Here is a 16,954-nt window from a genome sequence, read left to right as displayed (position 1 = left end):
TTATGGCAAAGCCGAGCCACTTAGTCCGAAAAGGCTTGCCCCTGCTCCTGTTGGTATTGGAAACAGTCAAGTCTCCGGGTGAACAGGGGGTATGTGACGGCGAACCTCTGCTCCAATGCCGCTATACACGAGTCCTCGCCAAACATTGCCGTGGTCTCCCTAATAGATTCCCGGACCATGGTTTCCAGTTCAAGGTTCAAGTAGGAAAGGAAGAACGCTTGCTGATCCGCGATTGTTGCCCTCTCCAAGTTGGACGTTGAGTAGAAGGACTTGAACTTTCTAGCCCAGCTGCGCATCTCGGTTGGTGTGGCCTCCCAAGAGAGATTTTCCGCCCGCAAAGCAGTCTGAACCCGGTATGATCCTGACGGCCCAGCGGATGTTTGCGGTGCCTTTGGCATTGCAGCTGGCAAAATGTGGGCCAATTTAAGGGCACCCAACAAGCGTTTGGTGCACGACAGATATGTATCGGTCATGGTATCCATCTTAGCCGAACACTCCGGCTCTAATATCGGAAACTCATCAGCCAGAGTCAGGTACAACTCTGACACTCTGTCGAAATGCGACCCCTAATTGACCCAAAACCTTGGTCAGCTCACAGGCCGACTCCTCTCCGGGGTTGGCCCCCACAAACGTGATAACTTGGGCCGCACTCTTGACAGCCCTGGTGAAGTGACCTTGTGGGCCGTAATAGTGCCCTTTAACCTAAACTATTGGGTGTCTAGGGCGGCCGCACCTTGGTCCACCGGGGTTGCCATCACTCAAGCACCCAACAAAGTTCATAAAAGCTATGAATTTGAGAAAAAATGCTCAGATTTCCGCATTTTTGGAAAAGCACTTCCCACGCAAGGTTCTTTGTTCAGCAAAACTGAACACCACTGCAAGTCTTCGCCAAGGTGTGTCCTCTGCTATCCCGATAAATGAAATGTACACTCGTCGGGATCTGTGATATGACTGACTGGACTTCGCACCCAGCCACTTTATTTACACTGTATCTGAATTACACTATAACTTCCAATTTATATGCTCAACAGATGGAGAAAGAGGGGACGTCAATATGAAGACAACAAGGAAGGCCTGCATCCCACGTTCGCGATCTTTGTGGAATTCATCAGTAAGGAGGCAGAGTGGACAAACAATCCATCTTTTGCTCAAAGAAAATCGCAAGAGATATCAGATGGACGAATCAATACCGGACAGCCGCAAATTCAGGCTACCTTGCCATCGCGGCCCAATCCCAGTAACGATTGGCAAACCATAGCTATCAAAGCCACATTTGATGCTTGTCCCATTCATGTCTGATCACCTCACGGTCTGGAGGTGTCCAAAACATTTGGAGCAATGACAATCAAGAAAAAGGAAGAGACCATCAGGGGAGCAAGGTTGTGCTTCAGATGTCTTGGTGATCAAATGCGAAATGACTGCAGAGAGGTGATCCACTGTAAGATGTGTTCATTGTCTGGCCATTTGACTGTAATGCACCAACCCAATAGCAGCTTCGAACCCATTCAGCAGAGAGGCTCCAAAGATTTGTCTGCGTAATCAGAGGAGGTTGTCCCCCTCCGATCTTCAACTGGACCTGGTCTTGGTCGTCAAAGCTGCGGAAAACCCGTACTGGTAGACGCATGGCATGAAGGAAATCCCAAGAAAATCGTGCGCACTCACGCCATCCTGGATGAAGAATCAACAAGCTCTTTTGCTCACCCAAAATGCTTCGATTCATTGGCAATTAGCGGTCCATTCCAAAGTTTCCATTTGACTACCGTAGAGAATCATAGTTCTCACGTCAGCGGAATGATCGTTAAGGGAATCCATGTGCAAGGGGTGGGCAAACACAAATCTTTCCCCTTGCCCTCTATGCTAGGGAATTCTATGATCCCAGATACGAAAGACCAAGTTGCTGATCCGCATATGGTGCGGGCTCATAGCCGTCTGAGAGTTTTCAACGACAAGACCCAGCCACTGGATGAGAGAGCAGAGGTTCTTCTATTAATTGGACGGGATGCTGGTGACGTGATGAAGACAAAACAGCACGGCTCAGTGGCTCCTTTCCATATGAAATTGCTCTTGGCTGGGCGGTTGTAGGAAATTTCCGTCCTTCCAGCCCTACCCATCAACTCCAGGGAATGCGAACCACCATTTGGACGTTATTGAATTGTCCAACCAGCACGGTTCCAATTTTAAACTAAAAAGTGACGTGTTTTTCCGAATGCCAGATGACGAGCCGAGGGGTACTTTGCAGGATGATCGAAGATTTTTGGTTAATGAAGCCGGATTCTTATCCCTGACGCTGCTGTTCAGAGACCAAGATCCCTTGTTGCCAAATAACCGGGAGCCCGTCAAGCGCCGCAGTGTTGGTACACACTGTCGGATGAAAAAGGATCCAGAGATGCCTCAAGAATGTGTCTCCGCCATGGGAAAATCGATCAACACGGGAAAAGTTGAGATTGTAGAAGAAAATGAACTTACCACCTTACCGGGCAAGGCGTGGTGGATTCTGTTTTGCCGTGAGACACAAGAAAAAAGGCAGATCAGAATGGTCTTTGAAAGTTTTGCGTCCTGTATGGGAACAAGCCTCAGCAACAAGCTAGTCCAGGGTCCTAATCAAGGAAACGAGCTCAGTGGTGTACTTGCCCAATTTCAAAAGGGAAACACTGGCTTTTCTTGCGATATTGAAGCTATGTTTCATATGTTCTATGTGCACAAAGAGGACCGGGACTTCATGCATTTTTCTGGTTTAAGAACAACGACCCAAGCAAGCCTATCCTAGAGTCCCATGCTATGGTTCATATTTTTGGGAAAAGACCAAGTCCCGCGATAGAAACCTTTGCGTTGAGAGCATCCTGCCAGGAAGAGAACGTTTCAGAAAGAGCAAAACAGTTCATCGCATTGAACTTCTACGTCGACGATGGGTTGGGTAGTGAAAATACAATTTATGAGGCGGCCGAAACTTTGATCAAAGCCCTTTCAACAGTTCGCAGCTGTTCAACATCAGATTGCACAAAATCGCATCTAGTGACCCCTCCTTGTTAAAACCATTCCCACCCTCTGAGATTGCAGATGGAACCAAGTATGTGGACTTTGACTTCAGTTCAATGCAATCAACTCTTGGGGTCTATTGGGACCCTATCAGGGACGAATTTATGGTCCGGTCAAATATCCTGGATCAACCATTTACCAAAAGAGGCATACTCGGTGTTGTGAACACACCTTACGACGTCATTGGATTCATGAGCCCAATAACTCTGGGCGGCAGACTGCTCCAAAGACAAATGATACCCACCAGGGACAGCCTACCTAACGATCTCAAGCCTTTGGGACGGGACGATTCTCTTCCCGAGCGTTTTAGCAGGGAATGGGACGAATGGAAACGGTCCATCAATCAACTTTATCTCATCAAAGTTCCCCGCCCCCTTAGAGACAAGTCCCTTCCGTGTGACTCCAGTCAAGGATTGTTTGTCTTCACTGATTCTTCTCAGGATGCAATAGGAGTTGTAGCCCATATAAAATCATCTAAGGGCTGTTGCATCTCTACGTTCTTTTTGGAGAGGAGAATCAAAGGCGGCTCCAAGACAAGCCAAATCAATTCCTAGACCAGAGCTCTGTGCTGCACTGAGAGCCTCGCAATTGGTGACGGAGATCTTGTCGGACTTGTGTGATGACTTCAAGAACATCTACTTGTATTCCGACAGCCTTGTTGTTCTCAGATATCTTCAAAATAGAGGGCAAATATTTTCGAAATATGTAACCCAAAGAGTCGAACTAATTCTTAACGAGCTCCTGGCGATATGTGCCCACCGACAAGAATCCGGCCGATATAGCAACTCGGGCATATAGGCCCAAAGATCTCTTGAAGTCAGTTTGGCTGAATGGACCTTCCTTCCTGACGAGTACGGTGTTGCCGTTGTTTGAGGCAGAACCTGACCTTGACCTTGACTCGAGTTGATAACGCTGAAAAACAAATCAAACCATACGCCGATTACCACTTCATAGTCAGATTTTGTCAAGCGCCACGGAAGGTGGGACGTGATTATCGCGAGGACAGCAAGAATTATTGAATGATTGCTTTCATTCAGAAAGAAGATTCAGAACCCCCAAACAAGCTTGGAAATGCAGACAAGTATGACAAGATAAAATTGAGGGCCATGGCACTGTTGTGTTCTCATCTAGTCATCAATGTGTAATTCAACTCGCCCCGTTTCAATCCCTGCTCTCCATAGTTCATCTATTTCTCTACATAAATACCTCGCCTTTAAGTCAATAAACAACTAGTCATCCACCGGCTCACGACCACATAACAGGCACAAACTATGCTGATTAAGGATGCTCAACAAGAGTCCTATCATCACGAGTTTACTCTCATGTCTCAATCAACCCAACTACCCCTGTCGCACCGCTCGGCCTCTTTGGCGCCCTTCTTGGACGAGAACCAGATCATCAGGGTTGGTGGTCGGCTTCGAAATGGAGATTTTCCTGCCAATTTTCGACATTGAGTCCTCCTTCCCTCCACTCATCTGCTGAGTCGATCAATTTTGGAGCACTTTCATCAGGCAAATAAGGATCAAGGCCGTCATGTTACAGCAGGAGCCTTGAGAGCTGGGGGTTTCTTTGTCGAGAAGGGAGCGTCTGCTATTAGAAAACTTGTTGGGGCATGCGAACTTTGTCGTCGGCTACAAGCGCCATTGATGGCTCAATACATGGCGGACCTCTCAAAAGATTGCATGGAGAAGTCGGCGCTGATCACCAATACAGGGTTGGATTTGCTTGGGCCTCTCAAATCTCCCAGGGGAAAGCAACAAGAGCTCGTCCTGGGACTGTCAAGACTTGGGCACTGATATTTACCTGCCTTACTTCAAAAGCGGTTCATGTGGAGCCCCTAACCAGCCTCAATACCTTGAAATTCAGAGACGCGTTACGCCTGTTCCTTGCCATTAGAGGAACCTGTGTGCGTCTCAGGAGCAACCGAGGCCCAAACTTTGTGGGAAGTGCAAATCAGGACCTCGATTTGATCGGCCTGCAGACTGGCCTTCAACTAAGAGAATGTACCTGTAATTTCAATCCACCAGACCCCTCACGTTTCGGGGACGTCTGGAAACGAAAAATCGGGCAAATACAAAGATGCTTGGAAGCCACCTTGATTTTGGGTGGTCCCAGACTTTTGACAAGAGACGAATTCCACAGTCTCTTTTCAGAGGCAAAGGCCATTGTAAATTCGACCCCATTGTGGGAGGTGTCGAGTAATCCCAATCATCCTCTTCCTATATCTCCTGCGTATGGACCTCGCAAATGGAGGCATGTGCAATACATTTTAGATCAGTTCTGGATTCAATATCGCACAGGATACTTGCAGGCCTTACAAGAGTGCTACAAATGGACCAAGAAACGAAGCCTTGAAGAGGGAGATCTTTTTCTGATGCGAATCAAAAATGTGGAGCGGGGACTGTGGCCCTTTGCAAGGGTTGTTAGAGCATTGCCGAGCTCGGATGGTTTGGTTCCACCAACGTTGGTCATAAATTTTATAGTGGGCAGGGAAACGTGAGTGTAAGTTCCGGCCGAAAAGTTGTTGATCAGGTGAAAGTCCGTCCATCCTCGGAGTAATTCGTAATTCAAGAAAAGCTTCCTTGAACTCTGCTGATTTTGTATCAGGTTTTTTCATTTTGGCTAACATTTTTTATGAGTTTCACCGTTGTCTCAGCATGACCGTTGCTAGCGGGGTAATGAGGAGATGATGGGTCCCAGATAATTCCCCATCCCTTGAGAAACGCTTGGAAGTGTTAAGACGAAAATTGGGGTTCCATATCACATTTCCTCGGGATACCGGTGTCTGTAAAGAAAGTCAACAAAATCTCTGTAATATCTGATGAAGTTGGATCATTTCTGAATTCCGTGACCTTTGGATAACCAGTCAATCTATCGACGTAAATCATATTTTTTTTGCCATTCAAGTAGAACCAGTCTGTTGACACAACCTTGAATGGCAATTTGGGTGCAGGCTCCTCGATTTTTGGCTCATTGTCGTTGCTTGGTAGCCATTCTGCCCACTTAGAGCAGGCCGGTATAATTTGACGTATTTTGTTTGAAATCCCAGGCCAAAATACGGCCTCTTGGGCTCTTTTCTTTGTCCTTTCGATCCCTTGATGAGATGTACGTAATATTTGGAGAACTTATTTTCTTTTGGACTTAGGTACCACTATCTTTTTCCCGAGAAGTGTGAGGGTCCCTGAATGGTTAATTGGTGCCTCATTGATCTCATGGCCTTCATTAACGGAATACTACTGTCAAGACTGGTGAATCCAAATGGTATCTCGTCGCAGAATTCACTATCATTGGGATCTCCTTGAGCCACTTTTTGATGTTCTGCAATAATTGAATCGAGGTCAGCATCGTGTGCATCTCCGTTCTTTGAGGCGATGGCTATGGCCGCGTTCATGACCCCATCACAGCAAGTTGCAACTGCGGTGTCCTCTCCCCCAGCTTCATCAACCGGGCTTGGGGAAAGGGCATCTGCGATCTTATGCTCGGATCCTTTCCTCCATCTCACTTCGAATTGATAATTGATTTGTAAAGCAGATTTGATTTTTTGCAGTTTGAGGTTTTTTATTTACCCATTTGTTGCTTATTAAAAATTTCCCTCAAAGGGTGATGATCTGTCCAGATGGTGAAAAGTGGAAGTCCGTGAAGAAATAGTCTGTATTTTTCAATGCCATATTTTACCGCCAACGCCTCTAGTTCAATCATTGTGTAATTAATCTCGGCCGGGGACAAGAAACGGGATCCACACTGAACCATTCGCCATTTTGTCTCGTGGAGCTGTAAGAGGCAAACTCCCAGCCCAGTTTTTCTGCTTGCATCTGAATCAGTTCAAGTCTCCTTGTTTGGATCAAATGTGGCAAGGACTGGTGACATCACTGGTGCGTCTGGTCATCGCAAAGTGGTTTGCAGGTTTGAGGAGCTCTCTTAGTGGGCCAGCAGTAGCGCTTATCTCTGATGAGAAAGGACCTAATTGTTGGACCATTCCAATGAATAACCTTATAGTGGTAAGGTTTGAAGGTTCTGGGAAATCGTGGATGGCTTTTACTTTCTGCGGGTCTGCTTCAAGGCTGGTTCCAGAGACAAGATAACCTCCAAAAGTGACCCAACCGTCAGCAAATTGAGACTTCTTCTCATTTAGGGTAATGCCGTATTTTCGACACCGCTCCAGGATAGTGCATACTCGCCAAACGTGTGAGCTCAAATCAGCGTCGTTGATTAAAATATTGTCCACAACTTTGGCTACTCGTGCGACTCGTTCAATTGCCAAATCACCACTAAGGTTATAAGAGTCGACCGTTGAGATAAAGCCCATAGGTGATCGTTTGCACCAAAACCGTCAATAAAGCGTAATAAACGTAGTAAGGGGTCGAGATTCTTCCGCCAGTGGAAGCTGCCAATAACCTTTGCGGGTGTCTAACGTCGAAAAGAAATTCGAATTCGACTTATTGATGATACAGCATCTCTGGGTGTTCTTGAGTAATGTACAGTGCGTTTGGCAAAACGATTTGATTTTGTTAAGTCAAGTCCACAATCATTGGTTCCTTTTTTTCNTCTAACGTCGAAAAGAAATTCGAATTCGACTTATTGATGATACAGCATCTCTGGGTGTTCTTGAGTAATGTACAGTGCGTTTGGCAAAACGATTTAATTTTGTTAAGTCAAGTCCACAATCATTGGTTCCTTTTTTTCCCTTTGCCCACGAGTGGGTGACACCATTCTGTTGGCCTGCTGCCTACCCACTCGATGACATCGCCTGCTTCCATTTTCTTGAGCTCTCTCTGAACTTTGTCCCGGTGACAAAAAGGCACCGGTGGTGCAACGTTCAATTTAAACGGGCTGCTCCCTCCATAAGTTCCATCTTCATAGGCTTAGTCTTCATTTCTTTCAACGCCAGTCCCCTATTGAAAACATCTGCATAAGTTTTCAAAATCTTGTCTTTTAAGATGCTGAGATTGCCATTTCTTTCTAATATCTTCATGATGTGACTTGGTGGTTTCCATACCACTCTCAATGACATTCCTTGCAGGCCTGTTGCTTGCAACTGATCCGATGTGTGTTAAAGCGTGATCTGGAATAGGGAAATTTTTGGAAATGATACCCAAGCCTTTCATTCCTGATGAAGAAAGCTATGCAGCGATTCATATTCACGGAAACTTGACGATCCTTTTAGCTAGAAAGATTGGTGAAATACACGGGAATAGACGTGCCCTTTTGCTTACTAAGTGTATATGCCAAAGTGGTGACCCCGACGTGAATCTTCACGTTGCGCGCTAGGAGGCGCGGCCAAGGCCGCAGTTAATCCTCTCCCCCTCTCCTCTTCTTTTCCATCCTCTCCAACCCAATTGCATTCCTCATCCCTGAAATCGGCCAACCAGAAGGTCTCAGCCCGCCGGATGGGATGGGCAGACATTGGGCCCCGAGTTTCTCCCTTGATTATGTTGAGTTTGACGGCGCTTAAGTCCTCTGCGAGATGTCTGGTCCTCGCCCACGCCCCCTTGTACCCTAGCCTTTCAGGTTTGCTGCCTTCTCAACCATTCACGCCCTCGCCCACGCCAGTCCCCGCCCCACTGCTCATGACGTGGCTATAGGTTTTGCTTGGCCTGGAGTAAAGAAGGATTGTAAACGGTGGTGTGCGACCTGTCTGGCTTGCCAGAAGTTGAAGGTGGCCACTCACGCGCGAGCTCCGCTGGCGAGGCGCCCAATTCCGGATCGCCGTTTTGGGAGCCTTCACGTAGACATAGTTGGTCCGCTGCCGCCCTCCAAAGGATTCACGTACCTCTTTACAATCATTGACCGCACAACTCGATACCCAGTTGCTTGTCCCATGACTGACATCACAATGGCCTCCTGCGCCCGCACCCTTGTCCGGGGTTGGGTCCAGCACCACGGCGTCCCAGATGATTTTACTACGGATAGAGGAGCGCAATTTAGCAGCCAGCTTTGGTCAGAGGTCGGTAAGGTTCTGGGGGTTAAGATGCGGGTCATTACCCCTTACCACCCGCTGGCCAACAGAATGATCGAGAGGTGGCACAGATGTTTGAAGGCTTCGCTCAAGGCCCGCCTTGATGGTAGCCCGGCCTGGAAGGAGGAGCTGCCCTTTGTCATGCTCGGTTTGCGTGCGGCTTGGCGGGAAGACGCCGGCCTCAGTGCGGCCGAAATGGTCTACGGGGTTCCTCTTTGTTTACCTGGCGAATGATTTGAGCCCACACCTGGAACCGCCGATGTGGCGGCCGAACTAGCCTTTGCAAGGATCTTTGAGCTCATTTACGTCACGTGGTTCCCCCGCCGGCAGAGTTCCACGGGATCTCGCCAGTTCGGGTCCCCTCCAAGTTGGATGATGCACAATTCGTGTACGAGCGGAACAACGTTCATAGTGGGCCGCTACAAAATCCGTATGACGGACCTTTTCGCATCATTTCCCGTTTCCCAAAGTTTTTCATCTTGGATTTGGGTGGTAGGTATGACTCTGTTTCGTTCGACCGACTCAAGATTGCCAGAGGCGCTGCTCCCAAGGACATCCCGGTGCCAGCCCGTCGTGGCCGCCCGCGAAAGATTACCCCTCCAAAATCGGATGTGAAGCCGGGAGCACCTAAGATTCAGGACAAGTTTACTCACCCGAGTCGTGACGATCCTGTCTTAAAGGTTGCTTATGAAACCGATGCGGCTGTTGGGGGCCGCCCCGTTGGACATGATCTCGCTGTGGACTAGGATTTTCCCTGCCTGGGGTCCCCGGTGGTCAGGACTCGATCGGGACGAATATCTCGTCCTACTTCTCGTTTTGTGAATATTTTATCGTATGGTATCGCTTGTCCATCATCAGTGAGGCAGTGAGGCAGCGAGTTAGACTCCCAATGTTATTGTTTTCTTTCTCTCTCGTTGGTCTAGACTGTTTTTCTCGCACCAGATCTGATTATGAGTGCAACATACTAATGAAATCACGCAACCTCTTCCATGCAACCTCCACGTTGCAACCTCTTATTTCTTCAACATGAACGCCCCTTCAACTGGCCCCGGGAAATCCGAAGAACTTGGCAATTTAGTCGCTCGGCCAATCGCCGACAAACATCAGACTCCTGGAGCCATGTCCACCGGCTTGATCGACGACCTGAACGATAATGTGACTAATCTTGACAACCCCACCGACCTCAATCTCATTCCTTCCCGATCCCCATTATTCCATTGCCCAAAGTGCAGAAAGACCTTCGCCTCTCGTTTTGGTTGCGGTGTACACGTGAGAAAAAATGCTTGCTCAATGGTAAGAAAACATTTGACCAAGCCATGGGAATATCATTGCATGTACGTTTGCACTGATTGCACTGAAATAAGTAAGAATAAATATTCTCCTGTTTGAATTTGATAGGACTCCTATTGCAAAGAAAAGCATGATCATCAATTGGTGGAGCTGGATGTTGAGACCATGGCCGTTGCCCTGGAATGGTTTCATTCCCAGGAGCATGATCGATTTTTTTGCAAGGAATCGTGTCGGCCCTCGCTTAGGATATTTCGATGTTCTCAAAGAACGAAAAAAACGTCCCGTGTCGTCAAACACACCAAGAAGATTTATGATTGTTCGGCCAAGTACGTGTTACGTTTGCTTCCTTTTCTTCCCTGCTTAGTAAATCCTACATTTCGTTTCGCTATTTGTATATGGTTTGATTTTTCTTGCATCTTAGGATCATTTTTCGTCAAGCCACATTGTGCCAATGTGAGGATACGACTACCGAAATCTGCCGAAATGAAAAACCCAGGGTCCTTATTTATGGGTGCTTATCACATTGCCATCCCATAGAGCGGAAAAATATTCGTTTATCAAAGGTTACGAAGGACCACGCGCTCAACTTGCTGCAATCTGGGCTGCGGCATGGTGTTATCATCGAAAAATATTTTGCGCCCATTAATGATGAACCCGATCACAAACTCGTAGTTCCGGCCGATCTTTATCGCATTGAAAAAACAGCTAATCTACATGGTAAGAGAATGTCATAAGTTTGATAGCTATCCCACTACCAGAATTTCAAGATATGACGTTTTTCGTAGGTTATGACCATAAATTGTCAGAAGTTGCTAATGTCAGTGCCATGCTTTTAACCCCGTCTTTCCTGGCCTTCAATTTCGGGGAGAAATTTTCAAAAACTGGTTTTCCTCATGGGTTACAAGATAAATTGGTCGAGACATCAGGTTCTTTCTTATTGTGCTACGCTTCTGAACCAATGCTCCAAAGGTTTCAACGGCATCCCACCGTTGTTGCCATTGACGGCACTCATGGTACCAACGCTTCCAAATTCATTATGATTTCAATTAACGTTTTCGGTGAGTTTTTTTTTTTTTTTTTTTTATCAGATCATAATCTGAGCTTTTACTTAAGCTTAAATCGTAATGTTATGTTTAGGTCCTCGCGGTGAAGGAATCCCCGTTTTTCAATGCTTAGTGCAAAGCGAAAACCAAGCTGTGTTTTCAGTCGCTTTACAAGTCTTGAAGTCGAAAGTTCCACATGCTTGTGCACAAGTAAAGATTTTACTAAGTGACACGAGCCATTCATTCATTAACGCTTGGCGAGACGCCATCAATTCCAATGTGCTTTGGAGTGTTTGTCACTGGCATCTTGAAAAGAGCTGGACTAGAAAATTTACTCACAATGACATGCTAAACGACATTAAAGGTCTGCGTCAAATTGGAGGACAAGATCAATTTACGACTGAATTGTTACGAATTCAAACGAAATAGGTAACAGCATAATAAGTTTTTTGAAGTTAACTGGACTAAACCTCTCCCCATTTCGATTTTATTAGGAAGCTTTTGACGAAAGTGCTTCTAAGGCTTGGACTTACTTTGTCAATAATTACGGCCCGGAAGGCCGGCAAGCTCCTCTAGGCGCGTGGGCTCGACCTTCAACGCTCGGAGCCCCCAGTCACAACTTAAATATCGAACGTTATCATCGCACAATAAAAGGGGTCTTTAAGCCAAATATGAATATCGGGCGATTTTGTTTGGGATTGGAAAAGGTGGATCAGATCTTTATTCGAAAAGAACTTATGGTGAAAGAAGGTATGCGGAACATTGGATACTCGAAATTCCAAACCGACTATTCCATCTGTCACCAAGTGGAAGAGGAGATGCTGAAATATAAAGTGGAACAAAAGTTTCAAGGATTTGAAGTCGTTCGAAAAGGCCCTGATGGCGCGAAAATCGCAAGATATCGCATGATGCGGAATCGATTTGAATGCAACAAGCAGTTATGTCTGGTTCGATGCTCGAATTGCCCTCCAGAGAGTCTCTGCGCCCACGATTATACTTGCGAGTGCCCGAAATATGCCTATCAGTAAGAGAAGATCGATTAGTTTCGATTTTGTCCGGAAGATAATTTCATTGTCTCCTTTGCCTCAGCAACTTCTGTAAGCATAGTCATGTCTTGGCTATGTTGTCCAATGCCTTCACACCAAGATCAACGTGCCATTCTGAGGACCAAAGCCAATAGGACCAAAGTAACCGTGGCGTAGAGAGCACGGACGGTTTTTCGAACCTTGTGGTAAGATTTTGCACCAACGAAAAAGGTAGCTTCTTTGATCTGTTAGTTGTGGACTAAGATTCAACCGTTGGCGAGAGGTTAATAGTTAATAACGCTATTCAAAAATTAACCGTTGATAGCGCGCCAATCAGTATTTTAACCAAACATTATGTCCTATTGTTTAAAACAACCACCAGGGTCAAAATTGACAAAGTAATTCAACGATTAAACGAATTTCATCATGATCATCAACCTTGTTGCCAACACCGACAGGCATTTTGCCAGTTTCCTACTTACTCTGAATATTCATATTTTAGGATCGTCATCATGTCAAACCCGTGGATCAAGAGTTTGTCGCGATACAAAAAAGGTTTAAACAAATTGAAGAAGCTTACTCATCGACTGATATAAGAGATGACGAGAAACTGACAATCGTCGATTCTTTGCTCCATGGCCCCATCAACGATGTCCAGATTCCCTCCCGATTTTCCAACAATCCAACAAACTTTCCCAAGCTCGATAGAAAGCGGACTCATTCACCCCAGAATCGGTCACTTTTTCCTTCGAAGAAAAGAACGTAATCATAATTGAGCACTTTCGTCAAAAATGTCCAGTTTTGTAAACGTAATATTTGTAATGTAAATTGTTATGATTGTAATATATTGTACATTATGCTATATTGCGTTAAATTTATCTTGGCAGACAAGTTGCACATTGAAGTCATGTATAAATGAATGATTTAGCGCAAAAAAGTAGTTGGGGCCGGGGGGGAAAGGTTTCCATGTGTTTGGATTTTCTGGGGACAGTTGGAGAGAGCAACAACCCGAAGTATGATATAAGAGGTTGCGTGATTTCATTAGTATGTTGCGCTCATAATCAGATCTGGTGCGAGAAAAACAGTCTAGACTCTCGTTGGTCCTCCCTCTCTGATTGTCATTACTGGGGGAACTTCTGTAGCGATTCGTATTCACGGAACCTTGATTAAGGATCTGCTCTGTCATATTTGGCTCGCTAATTAAGCATGCTAATTAGCGGACGATCATTTTAGCTAGAAAGATTGGTGAAATACACGAGAATAGACGTGCACTTTTACTTACTAAGTGTATACGCCAAAGGTACATGGCTGTACAATCGATGTCTTTGCAAAAGAAGACTCGTTCCCTGCAAGATTTTTCCCCGATTCGTAGATCCATTTTAATTTGTCCCAAAACTTGAAGTGGGGTCCCATTCACACTGATAATCTTCTCTTCCTTCACAAGTTTCAATTCTTTCGCGATGAACTCGAAAGTAAATCTCTTCCTGCAACTGTAACTTGGGCCCCACTATCGGCGATAACAGGAACAACGCCCAAGGATTGATCTTGAAATCGAAATTCAATTGGCACCATCGGTTTTTCGTACCTTGTTTCATTGGTAACCAATTTTCATTTTCTGTCATTGATAGCTCTCTTCACCTTGCAAATATATTTACTTCTGCGGGCAATTTTGTAATGGCCCTTCTTTCCACATGTTTTGCAAAATTGGTTCTCAGCGGGACATGTATGTTCGTGAGGACAGAGTCCATTGCACTGGTAGCATTTCTTGGGCGTGTCATCTGGCCTTCTCGAACTTGTAAATTTTCATCCCATACCGAACACTGTTTTTCCAGCGTCACTGAGTGTTTTCCCATCCCGAATTGAGGCTTCTCGTGCTCGACATTTTTTCTTCAAATCATCCAAGGTGGAACTGGGCAAAGATAAAAGTTCTTCTCGCAACTCCTCATCTTTTAATACAACCACAATGAGGGTACTAGTCCTGGACTACACCTCTTGGATTTCTCATGGCTCGTAATATGTCCATCATTTCCACTCTTTCAGATTGACGTTCTTTAGCGTTTGCCACCTGCAGCTGTTTCAATAAAGCCTTGGTTTCCAGCTCTTCTTCATCGTCTTCTGCATCATTACTGCCAATTTGTTCTGATATCTTCTTGATCAATCTTTTCCTTAGGTGTTTTGTAGTTGTTTGGGGCTTGACGTCTGTTACCCCAAGGATAGCCAATGCTACAATGCAGGTCTCCCTCAGGCAATCCTCAACGTCTTCGAGCTCCCAAGACAAGACTTGGTCCACGGAGAGAGGGGAAGCCATTATCCACGTTACGATTGGAAACTGGGTGCAGGGCGAAGTTATTATCCTGTCCCTTTCATTCACATGACTTTTGTCGCCTCACTGACAATCTCTTGATCTCTTGAAACTTTGTGATTTGATCCTCGGCTAGATTTCCTACAAAGAGTTGTTGTTGTACTACTGGTGCGTAATAATGATCTTCTTTGGTAAGATCATTGTTCTTGTCAAAATATATGAGACTCTTAGTGACACCATCTCGCCATGAAAATGGACACTTGACCTCGAGAATGAAGCGGATTCCCAATTCGTCAATGGCAATACCATTGTGAGCATGGCACCTCAAGTTCTTTTTGCGACACGGTTCATCAAACAAATATTTGAAGAAAGTATTGCCCTTCTCTGCTCCTTTAATGGATCCCGCCTTAGAGGCTAATATTCTGCATTGAAGAACCCTGAACCAAAGGGAAGCATCTGACTGACGAAGGGTGTCCCCACACACGTCAATAGCTTGTACTTTAGAATACATGATCTGATTAATGTAAAACTGGGCCAAATCTTCTGGCAGCCGTTGCTCCAGTTTGATAAGATTTGAAATCTCGGAGGGGCACTCGAACAGATGGAGGAACCGTTTCATCCGAGGTGGTTCTGGCCGCAGAAGCCTCTTGCATCAAGATTCTTCCTGGGAGAACAAACGGAGCGGTTACTCCAATGGGATCAAAAATGCTTGAAATCATGGCCAACATTGATCTCTTTGTTGAAATTTCATTTTTTGTTTCCACAAGAAACCCGAGAATGTCCTCTTCAAAGTGCCAAAGCACTTCCAAAGCCCTTTCAGCGAGTAGCTCGATGTTATCCAGAGACAAGGCCTTTAGTGCGGGATATCGAACTTCATATGGCATTCGCGGCAAAAAATCCCGCCAGTTGGACAAGAATTCAGTGAGCTCAAACCCTCCCCCTGAGCAAAAGACCATCACTTTTCTAGCTAGGGCTACGGCCTTATCCACAGACTCTACGCACTTCAAACAGTCGCCAACATAAAAGTTGTGGCGAATTGTCTCCACCGCTTCCAAAGAAAGGTCATGCCCATGGTCCACTGCTTTCCTCCTTAAAGCATAATTTGCGCAGCCTGGAGAGCTTCTCCACTCGAAAAGATGACGAGTCATCTCGTATTCCACTAGGCCCTCATTTTCATCATTGGATTTAAACCACCAGAAGCGAAGGTAGTCCATATCCCTGTTGGGAACCCTAACCCGATAGAACATCTTTCGTATATCGGCCGTGAAGGCCACTGTCTCAAGACGAAATCTCAGCAACACACCCACGAGGTGATTTGTGAGATCTGGACCTGTTAGAAGCGAATCGTTCAGAGACTTTCCGTCGACTAGATTGGCGCAACTGAACACTACCCTGATGGTCCTCTTTTTTGAGTGGTACACTGGATGATGTGGGATATAATGGGACTTTCCACTGGAAGTTTTTATTTACTCTCAAATACAAACAAGAGGCCATTCTTTAAGAGCTGTCTCAACACCCCCTGCATGGCCAATTCCAGCTCATTTTGAAACCCAAACTGATGACATTTGCAATACCATGAAAAAACCCGATTGAGTGAAAGCGCAGCTTCTCCATAGGCCTCTTGTAAAAATTTGAAGCATTCCGTCGAAGTTTTGCCCAATTTTGCAAAATATTTTATTGTTGCATGTTGATCTTCCCTTTTGTTTCGCAGTACTTTTGTAAGGGGTAGGCTGAATACACTAAAGAAACATCAAATTTACAGGAAATCAGCTGATTTTTGTTTCTTTTTGAAAAGATTAAATGTTTCCATTCGAAAAGATCTTTCAATGCCTCATAACCATTTTTCAATATCTTAATTATCATATAATACGTGAACTGAGTACCGGTTTAGGTGACATACCCCTTGTACAATTGCAAATTCTTGGAAGAAATGTGGAATGGATGATTTTGCAAATGAGCCAATGCGTCCATTAATTTGTTTTTAAGCCCTCCAAAATTTGGACACCATCAACTAAGAGTACATGTACTTTGTCAACAACCCTAATAATGGGACAAGTGGCATCCTATCCCAAAAGCAAAAAACAGCGTCTGCTGCAGGTCCTTGTGTCTGTCCTAAAGAGTTGCCGGTTTGATCCAATCGAATGCTCATGACAAGGCTTCTCAAATATTTATGACGTAACGTTTGGATTCATAAATGATGACCTTGAAGGCAACTTTGCGTAATGATTGAAATTTCATATTAATCACGTCAAGGCATAGGTTCTTCAAACACATACAATAACATTTAGCATTAATAGCTTGC

The 16,954-nt window shown here is 45.4% G+C and overlaps 1 protein-coding gene and 1 long non-coding RNA gene across 3 annotated transcripts; one reads left to right on the top strand and one right to left on the bottom strand.

Moving 5' to 3' along the window:
* Positions 1-7,587: 7,587 nt before the first annotated feature.
* On the bottom strand, positions 7,588-9,874 carry LOC131891807 (uncharacterized). Its single transcript, XR_009374469.1, has 3 exons — positions 9,646-9,874; positions 8,250-8,936; positions 7,588-8,098 (listed from the first exon to the last, which is right to left on the bottom strand). It is a non-coding gene; the product is annotated as an uncharacterized LOC131891807 (long non-coding RNA).
* A 55-nt stretch (positions 9,875-9,929) lies between these two features.
* LOC131891806 (uncharacterized) lies at positions 9,930-13,189 on the top strand. Of its 2 annotated transcripts, XM_059241475.1 has the most exons (8): positions 9,930-10,285; positions 10,391-10,608; positions 10,704-10,999; positions 11,068-11,340; positions 11,420-11,754; positions 11,820-12,349; positions 12,415-12,556; positions 12,853-13,188. In XM_059241475.1, exons 1-5 carry the CDS (start codon positions 10,019-10,021, stop codon positions 11,752-11,754), a joined length of 1,389 nt encoding a protein of 462 aa, XP_059097458.1. In that variant the 5' UTR covers positions 9,930-10,018; the 3' UTR covers positions 11,820-12,349; positions 12,415-12,556; positions 12,853-13,188. The 2 variants fall into 2 exon arrangements, with proteins under 2 accessions (XP_059097458.1, XP_059097457.1); XM_059241474.1 differs by having other exon boundaries at positions 11,820-12,556; positions 12,853-13,189.
* The last annotated feature ends 3,765 nt before the right edge of the window (positions 13,190-16,954 follow it).

The sequence above is a fragment of the Tigriopus californicus genome, chromosome 12 (assembly GCF_007210705.1).
Source record: "Tigriopus californicus strain San Diego chromosome 12, Tcal_SD_v2.1, whole genome shotgun sequence".
In the NCBI taxonomy this organism is placed as follows: domain Eukaryota; kingdom Metazoa; phylum Arthropoda; class Copepoda; order Harpacticoida; family Harpacticidae; genus Tigriopus; species Tigriopus californicus.
Note: the sequence above shows the minus strand (reverse complement) of the source record. Positions and strands in the feature narration are given on the sequence as shown.

Bases quoted from the DNA above. Each gene is read 5' to 3' on its own strand.
- LOC131891806 (XM_059241474.1), top strand. From the start codon at position 10,019: ATGAACGCCCCTTCAACTGGCCCCGGGAAATCCGAAGAACTTGGCAAT. The intron at 10,286-10,390 runs GTAAGAAAACAT...TGAATTTGATAG, and splicing joins GAAAAAATGCTTGCTCAATG to GACTCCTATTGCAAAGAAAA. The intron at 11,000-11,067 runs GTAAGAGAATGT...CGTTTTTCGTAG, and splicing joins AAAAACAGCTAATCTACATG to GTTATGACCATAAATTGTCA.